This window comes from Brienomyrus brachyistius, chromosome 23 (genome assembly GCF_023856365.1).
Source record: "Brienomyrus brachyistius isolate T26 chromosome 23, BBRACH_0.4, whole genome shotgun sequence".
NCBI lineage: Eukaryota > Metazoa > Chordata > Actinopteri > Osteoglossiformes > Mormyridae > Brienomyrus > Brienomyrus brachyistius.
The window spans coordinates 14,392,597-14,406,768 of NC_064555.1; the positions used below are offsets into that span (position 1 = coordinate 14,392,597).

The window sequence follows — 14,172 nt, forward strand, 5'->3', positions numbered from 1 at the left end:
CTCAATACATAAACCAGAGAAAAATAAAATAAACCACACCGTGTGAAACTATGTACAAGAAGCTTTAGCCAGAAATGGATAAGAACTCAGCTCGGCATTAAATCGGACTTGCGGAGAGCGCGTCACTCCTTATCCGGATTCTTCCACGCAGCCCTAACTGGAAAAAGCAATGTTGTGCTTAAGAAACATGGAAAAGGAAAAAAAAGTAATCAAGCTGCTTCAGATCAGAGTTGGGACTTGAACGTTAAAGGTCCCATTAAACAGCAGGTGCTGACAAGCGGCTCTACAGAAACACGGCCCGGGATTCACAGAAATATCCTCCACCGTGACCAGGACGTCACACGTGTAATGAAGCCACTGCTTAATCTACCCAGCATCGCCACTCCTCTATTGTACTCCCCCTACCGATCACTGTAAGAAGACTGCACAGCGCCACGGGCAAGCGCCTTATCACCATTAACTCGACAGATGTCTTCCCATCCAACTTCGGCCATCCGCCATACATGGCATTCCCAGCCACGCCCAAAAGTTACGAGAGACCTTTAGCATGCTAGCTAGCAACACGCGTGACCAATAGGTTGTAGCACCTCCATGTCGCTTCATGCGGGAGACGACCCTCCCCAGTACGTCATCTTTTACGACGCCCCCCCCAACCCCTGTTCGCTTCATGTCTATGTATACAGACGCGCAAATGCAAGGAAAAAGAAAAAAAAGAAAAAAAAAAAAAACATTTCTCCCCCGGCCGAGTGGCCGACTTCGCTTCCAGGCATTTGGCAAGGGAGGTCACATGACAGCTGGAAATATTATACAACACCATGCGAGAGCGAAGTGCACAAACTGAGGGGCGTCTCAGCCCGAACTACAGGCTAGAGATTCCTGCGTTTAACATCTGGCAAGAGGGAAAAAACAGAAACGCAGTACAGAGCCTAATTAAGACTTCAGATTAGTTCAGTTATTTACATCTGCATATATATATATAAATATATATGTAAGAAAATGAACAATAAGCTCAGTCCGGCAACTTCCTGTAGCAGAAGGAGCAGGCCCCCCCTCAGTGATGTACTTCTAGTAATCTATAAACGTATGTCATAGCTTAACTTTGTATGGTAGTAATAACACAGCACACAACGAACGTTATATAATCACTAGTTATACAACCTCAGCCCACTAACCTATGTATGCGGTTTTGGAAATCGTCAGTTTTTTTTTTTCCCAGAATATCTATAATAGGCTTCTCCCAGGGACCCTCACTCCCTGGTACCTGCCCACATGCCTAACCTTGAAACACCCCCCCCCTTCCCCCACCCACCCATGAAATCCCCGGTACACAATTTATCATAACAGAAAATGATTTAAAGAAACCACATAACAAGAAAAAAAAAATAAAAAAATCCTATAGATGGGTTCACTTTGCTGTAAAATATAAATATGTCCTAATATAATTCCGGTTCTTCCTTGCTTTTCCTGAAAGTAGATTTGAAGAGAAAAAAAAAAAAATCTCCACTTCATTTTAACAAAATTTTTGATTGCAGGACTCTATGCTTAAACATAATGTCATTTCCCCCCCCCCCCCCCCAAAAAAAGAAAACCCTTAAAAAAAAAAAAAAAAAAAAAAAAGGTGCAAAAGGGGGTTGAAAAAAATTCTTAATTACGAAAGAAAGCAAAGCGGTGTGAAGAACCCCAACGTATAGAGCTAAGCAGCAAAGAGGACGTCTGCTATGTTTCGTCTGATCTTACTCGCTGGAGCCACAGTGCCTGTGAGAGTCTTTCTGGCTGGTAAGCGCTGGTGCCCCAGGACTTGGCCGCATGGACTTTCGTGTGGAAGAGAAGCTGGTCGAGGGGGTTAGAGCTGAAAGCCCTTCATGGGGGCTTCCTGCTGTGGGAAGAGGTACTGCTGCTGGCTCTCATCCACCTGCGGGGCCAGGCCAGGGTCCTCCTCCTCCACGCCGAAGTAGTGCTCGATCAGGTCGAAGGCCTTCTGGTAGATCTCCTGGTTCTCATGGCTCTGCAGAAACTCGATCTTATCCAGGCCTGGCAGGGGGGGGGATGAGGGTGATTAAGAGGTAGATTAAAATACGTTTTGTCATCTCCTTTCATCTTATCTGTTGAGGTTTAAGATCGTGTTCTGTAAAAAGGCCCTACCCAACAGTAACCTTCACGAAAAAGCCCCTTCAGGCTGTAACACTGTGTACTGTGCCTCCCCCCTAAGAGAGCCCCCTTCAGGATATGTACCGTAAGCCTCCTCGATTAGGCTGCAGTACGGGTTTACCCCGCTGCCGCTCTGCTTGGCCTCCTGCTCTCCCAGCCGCAGGATGTTCTCCAGTCCGTTCAGGGCCACCTGCACGATCTTGGAATCCATGACGGTTAGGAGGTCACACAGCGGTTTGATGCAGCCCAGGTTTACCAAGTACCTACAAGGTAAATGGCACGACGTAAACAAAAGTGAATAGCCAATTATAATTACCCTGCAGATGACCACAGAGCTCATATTCCAATACCTGGAAGAGAGCGCTGATGTCACCGACTAACCGGCAGATTGCACGAATGTAAACAAAGAAACATTAAGCCACACGGATGATATTTAAGGCACCAATGCCATTCAAAAAGCACCAATTTGGCTGTATTGGCAAACAGTCTCTTGAAATTAGCAACACAGACATGATATGAAATGATGATAGGTAATGATTAAAAAGGACTATTTTGATAAAAGATGGCTTAACCAACTGGCGTCCAGATGGCATACAATTAAATTTAACCAAGGTCTGTCCCAGCTGGTTTAAGGCTTGAGGATAAAGAGCCAATAGTAAAAGGCTGGGGGAGGGGGGGGTGGGCTCCAGCTGGCAGGTACCCTTGCCCTCCTACACCATAATGATTTCCAAGGACTGTGGGAGGACAGCAGGGAAAAGCCCAAGCAGAGCTACATCCAGTCGAGGAGACAGCATAGCACTGCATTAAATCATTAAAATCATTAAATCATCCATCCATCCACCGCTTATCCGTATCATTTGTTTACTTCAGCTTAAATACAAGTCATAGTAAATTTCTAAAAACAATTCCAGGTTTAAAAATATTCAGTGCCAAATAGTTCCAAGTTCCAAATTGGGCTCCACTGCTGGGACCAGAATTCAGTTCTTTCACTGTATGACCTGTCACCTAAGGAGAAGGATCTACCAGCAGAACCCACTACGCTGGAATCCCAACATCCAAAAAGCAGAATTTAGGTGCGCCTGTGTGTGGTCCAGGTATACATTTCATTGTGGGGACCATGTGATAAAAACCTGTTATTGTGACATGGTGGGGACCATTTCTTAAGTCCCTAACAGAGGAAACTCTAATTTTATAAAAATCTCTGACTGCGATCAAACAACTAAAAATGCCATAACACTTGTATCGTGTCTGGGTACTTATGGTGAAGGTTAGGGCTGGGTTGGGGTTAAGGTTGACATGGCTGGGATTAGGGTTGCGTCAATAGAAATGAATGTAGAATCCCCATAAGGATATGAATATGAGGACTGTGTGCGTGTGTGTGTGTGTGTGTGTGCGTAAGGCTCCAGGGTGCCAAGGCCAAGAGCAGGCAGCCACAAGGGCATCGCCAAGGTGCCCAACTCACCGGATCTGCTCTGGTGTGCCACCAGACGTAGCATTGGTGATCGCCCACGCCGCCTCCTTCCTTGTGCGGAACTCTGCCTTCTGCAGGATGTCGATCAGCACCGGGAAGATATTGGCGTCTATAACGGTCTGGGGAGACAGAGCGAAGCAGCAAGAATTCAGGAAGCGCCGGGAACAAAGCCACCGCCTCGATTCCTTGGGGTTTTCAGGAGCTCCAAAGATACATGGTATGAACAAACGAACCAACATGGCTGCCAAAGAACCTTTCTTACAAAAGGATCAAACTCATAAAAAGGGGGCATATAATAGCATCTCTCGACAGGTGTAGCCTCAGGAGCCACACTAATCTTCAGTAATTAAATCACTGCTTTGCAAAATTATGGGAAATTTCCCATTAATTCCCATATATTCCTGTTAATTCCTATGGAAAGTTTCCGACAGGGAATGTTTCCAAAATTCCTTATCTTAATTTCCAATGGAATGGAGACTAAAGATCTCTGGAAATTTTCCACCCCTTTGTAACGGGTGGGATGTAGGTGGTAAACAAAACAAAATTATTTCCGGGACGACACCATCATTCCCAACCACAACAATCCGACATTACAAAAATTCCGATTTTTTATTTTTGCCAAGTAATCCGTGACCCACAGAAGATGGTTCCACGATCAACTTTTATTTGGCTGAGAGCCACAAAGCAAGGTATGCAGTCTACATAGCTGGACTCAGTGCTTTTGTTTCTTAACTGATACGGCTGGCCAGAGCTGCTGCGGAGTTTCACAGCTGATGCAGTGATACAGCAGGCTGCTCTTTCCTACGCAAGGAACTTGAGATAAAGTTTCAGTGTCAACACTAAAGCAGTTATCAGCTCATTAAGGTTCAGGTCAGCATAACCCCCCACCCCCCAGACATGGTGTACCTGAATCTGGGCCCGGTTTCCCGCTGTGATGTTGGAGATGGTCCAGCAGGCCTCCTTGCGGATGGACTCCTTGGCGCTGCTCAGGAGGTGCAGCAGACAGGGCAGGGCGGAGCAATTCAGCACCACCTGCACAAAGACAGGCCCAGTGGTTGTGGGGCAAACTGTACAGGCGCCACCTGCTGCTTCTTTACCAGCTAAGAAACTGGCTCGGCAAAGTCACTGCAAATTTCACTTCCTCCGCGATCTGATGCTTTTCAGCAACATACAGTTGAGGACCAAACAATGTTACGCAAGGTCGCTCTTACCATTGGTGATTAAACACTACAACGCACCACCCTGATGTGGGACGAATGACCATTGGTCTGCATAGACCAGAAGCATGTCACACATTCACTCATCACTCATTTGTTCACTGTGCAGTAATAGTTTATTTCTGAGCTGTTACTATGGAATTAAGCATTTCCTGATATTCTAGTTAGTGTTTATTACTACCGTCTGTCTTTTCACTATTTAAATCTGTTTCTCAACTACTCTAAACTGACAGTTTCATTTCAGGATTAATAAAGTATTCATCTACTTATAAACAGTTCTGGGATAGAGATTATTATTATTTTTTTTTAATTACTGCCAAAATTAACCATGTGTCCCAACCTGTGTCTGGATGTCGTCTCCTGTGACAATGTTGCCCACGGCCCTGAGGGCAGGAGAAGCCACCTTATAGTCGGTATGCCTGGGGGGGTGGGGGAATGGAGGGGGCAGGATCAGCAGCAGAAGCAGTAATCGTTCCTTTTTTTTTTTTATTGCCCATCACCACCCACCCTCTTCAGAGGACAGAGTAAATTAAAAGGTACAGTGTGTAAAGAGTGTGGCCGCTCCGAACTAACAGAAACCGTTCCTAACATCAAAATGTTTGGCGCTTTGCTCACAGGTTTCTCTGACATTTCACCAGACATTCCAGCTTCCCCACATCAGCACGTGAGGCTAAACAGAGGTTCACCTATGTCTGCCATCCCAGGGGCCGGCATGCCGACACTCACATCAACAGCTCCACCAGTCTCCGGCAGACCCCCGAGTCGATGACCGCCTGGATTTTCTCATTGGGTCCATCCGAGAGGTAGGACAAGGCCCAGCAGGCGTCCGCCAGCAGGTCCGGATCGCTGCTGAAGAGGAGACGAGAAAGGACCGGCAAGCAGGGGGAAACCTGCGGGGGATAGAAGGCAGAATTACAAATGAACACCGACGACAGGCTTGCAGAATGTTCTCACCCGACGCAAATTGCTTTAAAACCTCACGGGCGAGGTTCTTATGATCACACATTTCATGAAAATTGTTCTTAGAGTTCTTAGAGAAAGAGGAACTGATAGCAAACTATGTTAAACTCCGTCTGTAATCTTTGGTACTCCTTTCCAGAGCTGGTACATTCCTGCTGACACAGCTCAGACATCAGCAGAGCACTGAGAGATCAAAGGGCGATGCCAGACACGGATTCCGGTTTGTGGGGTTCATTCCTGCATGCTGAGCTCTGAGCTACCCAGAAAGCAGCCTGCTGCTCGCCCAGGACCATCAGCCTATCCGTCTGCGGGTTACCTTCTCGAAGTCCGGCGGAGGGCTCTTTCCCCTGCACAGGTTGGACAGCGCCCACACAGCGTTCCGGGTCATTGTCAGCCTGGTGGACTTAGTCAGCAACCTTAAAAAGGGCAAAGAAACAAAGGGAGACATTTTTTCATGCTTTATTTATATTTTTTATACATAAATTATTTCCCTCCACCCCCTAAGGCAGCACAGCGGCTCGGTAGGTAACAGTCACCTCACACTGCCAGGGCCTGAATCCAGTTTCAGCCACGCACGTGTGTGTGTGTGTGTGTGTGTGTGTGTGTGCGCGCACGCGCGCTTCCTCCAGGTACTCCAGTTTCCGCTGGCAGACCAAAGTCACAATTATACAAACCAGCATTTCTAAATTGCATGATTTTGTGTGTGTGTGTGTGTGTGTGTGTGTGTGCGTACCCTGTTACAGAGTGGCACCCAGTCCAGAATTTTCCCCTAAATCCTGCCCTGCTCTCCCTGATAGGTTACTGTCTTCCACCATAACCATGTACCGGATCAGCGGATCGATGGTGGCTGTCTTATCAGTTTTCCTTCACTGTACTTCAGCCCCCGCATACTCCATCACTATACTCTGTATGAAAGTTGAAAAAAAGTCTCACATCCGTAGATCTGCCATTGAGGCTTAAGGATGACAGGGTGGGGGAGGGGCAGGGGAGGGGCTGGGGGCGGGACTCCTGCTTCTCCCGGATACGTGTCGTTAATTACGGCCATCGGCGCCACTTTCCTCCTAGGAGGCAGGCACTCACGTCAGCAGTGGTGGGAGGATGTTGCAGTTCAGCACGTAGTCCCTGCACACAGCGCTGTCCCCCGCGATGTTCCCTAGGGCCCACACAGCCTGCAGGGGGCGCCAGGTATAGAAAGGCAGTCACAGGACAGCCATGCTTTCTGCACACTCGCAGCCTGTGCTCTCAGTAATAAAACCACGTCTGCTTTCGGTCTGACGTTTTAAGGGAACCATGCAATTTAATTGTCAGGAATGTGCTTAGCCTTTAAAACAGCAACCCAGAGAGCGATGACACTAAATGAGTATGTTAGCAGGTGGACAGACCCAGGGAGACCTGCTAAAGACACACAAAAAAAAAAAAAAAACAAGATGGGCTACCTGTTCCTGCACGTCTTCGAAATCCGAGTTCAGTAGCTCAATGAAAATAGGCACGGCTCCTGCCTCAATCACGATTTTCGTCTGCTGGGACGTCCCCGACGCGATATTGGTCAACGCCCAGGCAGCCTCGAACTGGCGAAGGACATAAACACAGAAATCAGTTCTCACTTCCTTTGTTAAATTTTGTAGGTGACCATAGATCCTGGATACCCACGTCACACTGTCCCACCTGTAATGTGCAGTTGGTGCTCTTCTTCAGGAACTCCACAAACCTCTCCACAACCCCCTGTGTGTTGATGACCTCGTCGATGGGTGGGTTAGGCTCTAGAAAAGGCACACACCAAGAATTTAAGACCGATCCAGACGTCACACAAACAACAAGAACTGGCCAAGCGAGAAAAAGCTACCTTTGGAGAGGAGCTTCCTGAACTTCTGCGTTGTGGCCAGCTGGAGCTCAGGGTCTTCTGAAAAAAGCATTTCTACCATGTCTCTTGTGATGAGTCCCTCCTGAAAGCAGACGCAAACCTTTTCAAACATGTCTGACGATCACAACACGCTTTCATGACCGTCCGCTTTCATCAATGCTTTAGAGCATCCAGAAGTTTCAGACCCCACATGGAGACTACTCCACCCTTACTCCATTTTCAAGGTTTGGCATTAAACAGTATTTGCTGTCCAAAAGCGGCCATAATCGCAAAGCCTACACATGCTGCTTCTGTTTCAGAAACCTCCAGTCTCCATTTGGCTTACTTGGCTTCACAGGCGAGAAACAGTCCTGTTTTCTCATTTAGAGACACTGTACCATGGGGTGAGGGACAGAGAGAGACTTACCCCTGTGGTTGTGGAACTGATGAAGTGATCCATGAGGGGGCTGTCCAGCATGCCGTCCTCCTCATTTAGGATCTCCACATTCCTCCTCTTGAAAAGCTGCCCCCATTTACATGGACAGTCACCACACAAAACATCTAGAACTCTCTAAACTTAATTCCACTAAAGACAGAGATACTGAGATTCTGTATTGACCCAAAACTAAATCATTTCCATTTCTATGATATTCAATAACAGGCTTAGGAAAGAATGCAGCCATTTTATTACATTAACTATTTAAAAATGTTTGCATGTCCACAAGTACAACAGGCACAAGCCATTTCCCCAAACAGGCTCAGGGAAAGCGAGCCACAGGGCGCCCCCTACCTGCTGCTCCCGCTTCTGCTTCCTGAGCTGGATTCCCTCTTCCTCTCGCCGCCGACGCATCTCGTCAAGGTTCAGTGCTTTGTTCTTGTACCGGTTCATCCTGTAATTGTCCTTAGCGGGGCTTGTTGTGGTCTCTACGGCAGCAAAATTAGCATCTCATCACCCATTTTCCCCCACATTCCTGTAACATGCAAATGCATCCGTAACATAAAGCTAATGCTAACCTGTCAATGAATAAGAATCCCGGAACACAGCATTTTTTGAAAAGGGGGACATTTTAATGAGCATTTTTATATGAGCAAATACCTTGTATGTCAAAAACTTTTTATACTTTTCTAAATTATTTGATCACAGCAACGTGCTGGCTGGCTCGTCACGGGATGGGAAAGACATTCAGCCACATGATGGACTACAAAAAAAAAAAGCCGTCTAATTTCTTAAATTTCTGACAGACGCAAGCATAACAGCAGAACTGATTTCACTTAGGGAAGGTGTCATCGGGGTCGCTGATCACAATTGTTTTCACCTCCTGCCCAAACAGAAAGGACCGGGCCCCCATGCAAGCAATTGATGTGACAGCAGAGCTGATGAAATAGGGCCTGATGGTGAGGGTGCCCCTGGTGGCATACATACACTACTGCGTCCTCCCTTCTGCTAATGACACTCCTACCTTTCCACAGACCATGCTGTCCCTCCCAAAGGCACCTGAACGTACTGTACAGTTTGGCCAAGTAGGCACTGCCTTTAATGAGACCTATTAGGCTCTTTAAAACAAAAGTAACCGATGTCTTTGGGTGTTAGCATGAGGCTTGGCTCAGCAGGTTAGGATACAGTGCCTGTGATCGGAAGGTCTGGCAGGCCATTATTGGGTTCTTGAGTAAGACCCTTAATCAAAAGACTGTCTGACCCTGGTTTCTCAAAAAAGGTATGTTGCTTTGGATAAAAAAAGTCTGCTAAATAAAAAATGATTATGGAAATCTCATTTTTAAATTTTGAAAATATTCAAAATTATGACATCCTTATATAAAAAAAATCCCAAATGTGTTTACCCACAAGTTAATGACGTCCAAGGATGAAGGAAAAAGCAGAAACACAGTAAAACACAGGTCTATATCTACAACATAACAGGCTACCGATATGCCTAGTCGGATCACAGACGCACGTGTGCAGCCTTCAAACGCAGTTTGCAGGCGCATCGCTCAGCGATTGCGACAGCTGATGACACAAGCGCACTTATTCGGGGGCTAATCGCGGCACTGGCACAGAATGCACAAACCATTCACCCTCAGCATTTGTGGAGCGCGCCAATCCTGAGTCATCCTGGAAGTGGGGGCAGGTGGGGTTGGAGGCCATGCCGAGCATCGCTGTCCTATGCACCATGCAGAAATGCACACTCCGTTCTGCTTACACATCTAAGATCATCAAAGCAGATTTCCCACTCGTCCAGAAGGCTTTTCAAACGTTCTTAAAAACCTGAATCGCCAGAAACATCACGTGACCACAACTAGACTAGAAGCTGGAACAGCAAAGGCCTGCATTTGCCGGTTTTTGGTGTTTAGAGGGATCCCTTGCAAAGAAGCAAAGTCTCAGCAAAAAAGTACATTTAACGTATAACCAACTCACAAACTCATACATTTATAAAAAAGAAAGCAGCTTAGAATGGAAATGTGTCAGCTAAGCAACCAAACAGCAATAACAACTGTCATTTATCCTCCACCCGATGGATGGTTGCCGCAAACACCCCCATTACAAATGCCGGGTTGCTTAACAATTGCACTCGGCTGCCCCTATGACTAGATGCTCTAGTGTGTGTGTGTGTATGTGTATGTGTGTGATGTGTCCAGATGGCAGAACAGCAGGCTCTTAAGTGAGAAGCACACAACCCTGCTTCATTTGTGCTGCTACATTAAGCAATTTTTCAGTCAGGCACACAACAGGAAACAATGCCGCTACATTACTACTATTAAACGCTCAGCAGATTCTTTCAGTTATACCCAGCGCATTCATGTATAACGCTGGATATTTTTTGTTTTGCTTAGGCATCACAATTATGTCCTCCGACACTGGGAGCCTCTGCAGAACCCGCATCGACTACAGTCGGCAGCTAAAGGGAGTCCATCCCGTTCATCACCGCCCCACCTGGTACCCACAGGCCATGACGAGTTAATGGTTACTTGTGTCCGTCTCCCCAGCCACCGCTCCGGTTATAGCACACCATCACATGAGCCGCACAAATAGTCGGGGGCTATTTTTGATAGGTCTCTATGCTGCGGGCTGAGCTGGGCCTGGAAACGCGAAGGGCGGCCCTGCTTTCCTCCCGATGCAAGCTCCTTGAAAGACCCCCCCCCCAACTGCACCGTGGCCACAAACAACACACGTTACGTTCGAGCCACAATATTTTCAACTGTATGCACACAGGGGGGCAGGTAGAGTTTAGCCACAAACAGAGCGCACAGCTGGGCTCCATTCAGTTTCGTCAACGGAATCTTCCAAATAAATGGAGCGTCAACCGGACAGCTGCAGCGACAAGGCGGGTCACGTGACCGTGCAGGCTGACAGAGAATGAACGTGCGTCTCCGCACTCAATTAGCAGATTACATAATCACAAATAGCGTGGCTCACCGCTTAGGTCACTTCTGGCTTCAACAACACTATAAACTGCACGACGTTTTTAGCAGGTCCTGTACACCATGAAAGTGGTATTTACAACGTACCATTTTAAGCTACGTTCAAATCAATTTATTAACGTCTTTAGTCACTCATTGAAATGGATTGATTAAATATAACATTATGATATTTTGGACTCGTAACCGAAACTTAAAATGAGAGCACACGAAAGTAATACAATGCATGCCTTGCGGTGCTTTGTATATAAATTTATATATAAATGCAAAGCACTGTCATGCTAATTGGCATAATCTTACTAATAAAGATTTTACCTTGCCAATTATGAGTTACGTACTTAGTTCTTTCTGTCTAGAGGTAAGATATAGGAGGGTCATGGGGAGACATTTTTCAATTCCACGAGGGATAACTAGAAGAAGCGTTATGATAGTGACAGAAAGGCAGCCACCAAACATATTTCAGCGTCTAACCGTGATTCACTTAATTTACTCATAACGTTTCTCGTAAAACGTGTGACTAACACACACGAGAAGCAGCGCAGAACCGAAAGTCCTCACGCTTGTAAGCAGGTCGCCCTCCCTTCCACGTTAACTACCACCCAAACAACGCCTAAAAAGCACCGAATGCATGGTTTACTATGCGCCTCATTACCTGCTATGAACGCTGTCCACGGTGAAATGAATATAAATCTAACTTTCAAAAAAATCTTCCAACTAAATAATAAAAAACCGAGATAAAGAAAAAAATGCGGAAAAACAGATCAAATTCAATTACCTATATGGGCAGCTGACCGGCTAAGAGGCCACTTACTTCATAGCAGCCAACAAAACAATAATAAAAAGAAGTTTTCGCTCAAAATGTCATCTTTATTTACAGCTAGGTGATCTCCCTCAGAAGAAATATACCAAGGTTTAAAAAATACATTATATCGCTAGTTATGCTGTTTGCCCAGTAAGATACTTTCTCTTGATATAAACCAGCTGTAATATTACCATGATTACTCCGGTAATATGGACAAAATGCGCTTGTTCATGACAAAATCGCCAATTAACGTGGAAACACCTAAACCGTAATCCGTATCTGAAATTAACCGGACATTAAGAAAGCTAACTACCAGCTAACATGACTTAGCTGGTTAGCGCTCGACGGTTTATCATTCTACTAGGATTTGACCACCATAAATCCCTCACGACTCCATAGACATGACATTCCAGCTGAGAACACGAAGTTTGGTATACTGGGTTTAAAGAGATGTCACTCACCCATCGTTTCTGTGATATTCAATATTTTTCGGCGATTTTTCTTACGATAAATAAATTTTAATCCTATGCTCTTACTGCGTTCCAGAATTTACTCTCCAATATGTCGGCGAACTACGGAAGCTGCCTAGGCCCAATATTAATACTGTCTATGCTCTCCTCGCTTTAGAATGAGTGACAGAGCGCACTCGATTATTATACAACCAATAAGCAGTAAATATTTATTTAAAAGGAAACATTGGCAATTGATTTCATATTACATAATAGTAATATTAATAACATTTGCCTGTATTACCATCTAAAATCCACAAAGTTTGTTTTCGTATGGTTTATATCCCAGTGCAGCACTTTTCTTGTTTGTTTCTGTAGGTATATTGCGGCATTGTTACAACATTTATAAAATGTTTTAAATGTTATTTACTTTCCTATAATTTATGTATTCTTTATTTCACAGATTCTTTATTGTACGCATTAACTTCATATTATAATTATATGTAAAATACAGAACTATTACGTGCATATAAATGTTTAAACAAAACAAATTAGATGAGTTCAGAAGCACGACGGAGTACCTTTTCTTTACTTCCTCTTAGTCGAGAGGAAATTATTATTTTCATTTTACAGTAACCGGCCAAAGACAATTTTATTATTATTATTTTTTTAAATAATTGTGGATTTTAGTTTTTAAGACTGTAGAGAGAAGAGAACGTGGTCTCCGCTGGTCTGCGCCAACTGGTTTTTTAGTTATTATTATTGGTGGGCGTTTGTATTTTTACATTTCCATTTTTTTTACTTTAGAAGATTTTAAAAACAATATTCTTACAGTTCAGATTAATAGATGAGACATATCTAAAAATAACTAAAATCTGACGCTATCGTGTTAAAATATAATTATAGCAAATAAAATTTAACAACTCTGCATAGTTTGATGCAAGCCCCCAAAAACAAAAATATAGCAAAAAAGTTAACTAACATACCCAATTTACAACACCCTATTTCTTCATACAGATGTATAAAAAAACATTATGAAACGTCCCGGTCATGTTTAGTCATATGCAATTTTTGCCAGCAGGCACTGAGCTCGTCAAAAAGCTATAAATGACACTTGGATGCCTCATCTGGAGATTTCTCCAGTTTTCTCCCACAGTCCAAAAACACGATGAGGTTAACTGGAATTACTAAACTGTGAACGGTGTGTGAGTGTACCCTACAATGGGTTGGCGCCCCATCCTGGGTTATTCTCTGCCTTGTTGCTGTAGTTTCAGGGATAGGCTCTGGATCCCCTGTGACCCCGAATAGGACAAGTGGGTACAAAAAATGTAAGACACTGTAAACTAAGCCTGGGTGCTTAGATTCCCCGAATGAGCACCAGTATCCTCATGTGATCTGTGTCACTTTTAAGTAAAGGCTGAAGCACTGAAATGGACTCCAACTGGGAAGCTTTATTAACCAGCAGCTCTGTGCAATTGGTGTCACCACATGACAATGCCCAGCACTGCGGCTTGCTGCTGGCTTGATGATGACACCCCATGCTGTTACAGTGAACCCAAAGGCCATTTACTTATCTGGGGAACAAATTAGTCAGAAATATTTTACTAGACAAAGATTAGTGATTGGAATAAGTTTCTCAGTAGTGTAGCTGATGTCTTTAGGTAAAGTCATGACATAGAAATTCACCAATAATTCATTACATATCCCAATAAAAAAAATTAAGTAAACAGAATTGCAAAATAAGTGCAGAACTGAAAGAACCGAATTCGATAGGTGGAGATGTAGGGGTCTCGTGACCGCCCATTGTCCGTTGTGAACAGTTTAGTAAATTTAGGAGTGTATGCATCTTCTGTAGCTGTCTATTGGTTGGA

General features: G+C 44.8%; 1 protein-coding gene across 1 annotated transcript; it reads right to left on the minus strand.

Annotated features, from left to right (window-relative positions):
* Window positions 1–1,621: 1,621 nt before the first annotated feature.
* Window positions 1,622–12,455, minus strand: LOC125718830 (importin subunit alpha-7). The gene is made up of 14 exons (XM_048992956.1): window positions 12,314–12,455; window positions 8,427–8,560; window positions 8,064–8,159; window positions 7,640–7,739; window positions 7,462–7,556; window positions 7,233–7,364; window positions 6,877–6,965; window positions 6,113–6,212; window positions 5,563–5,726; window positions 5,177–5,255; window positions 4,526–4,651; window positions 3,611–3,738; window positions 2,233–2,411; window positions 1,622–2,031 (listed from the first exon to the last, which is right to left on the minus strand). The coding sequence occupies exons 1-14, from the start codon at window positions 12,315–12,317 to the stop codon at window positions 1,844–1,846; spliced, it is 1,614 nt and encodes a 537-aa protein (XP_048848913.1). The 5' UTR covers window positions 12,318–12,455; the 3' UTR covers window positions 1,622–1,843.
* Between the last annotated feature and the right edge of the window lie 1,717 nt (window positions 12,456–14,172).

Excerpts from the sequence above, each read along its gene's own strand:
- LOC125718830 (XM_048992956.1), bottom strand. Across the intron at positions 5,256-5,562 it reads AGACTGGTGGAGCTGTTGAT|GCATACCGACTATAAGGTGG; the intron begins GTGAGTGTCGGC and ends CCACCCCCCCAG. Across the intron at positions 3,739-4,525 it reads GAAACCGGGCCCAGATTCAG|ACCGTTATAGACGCCAATAT; the intron begins GTACACCATGTC and ends CTGTCTCCCCAG.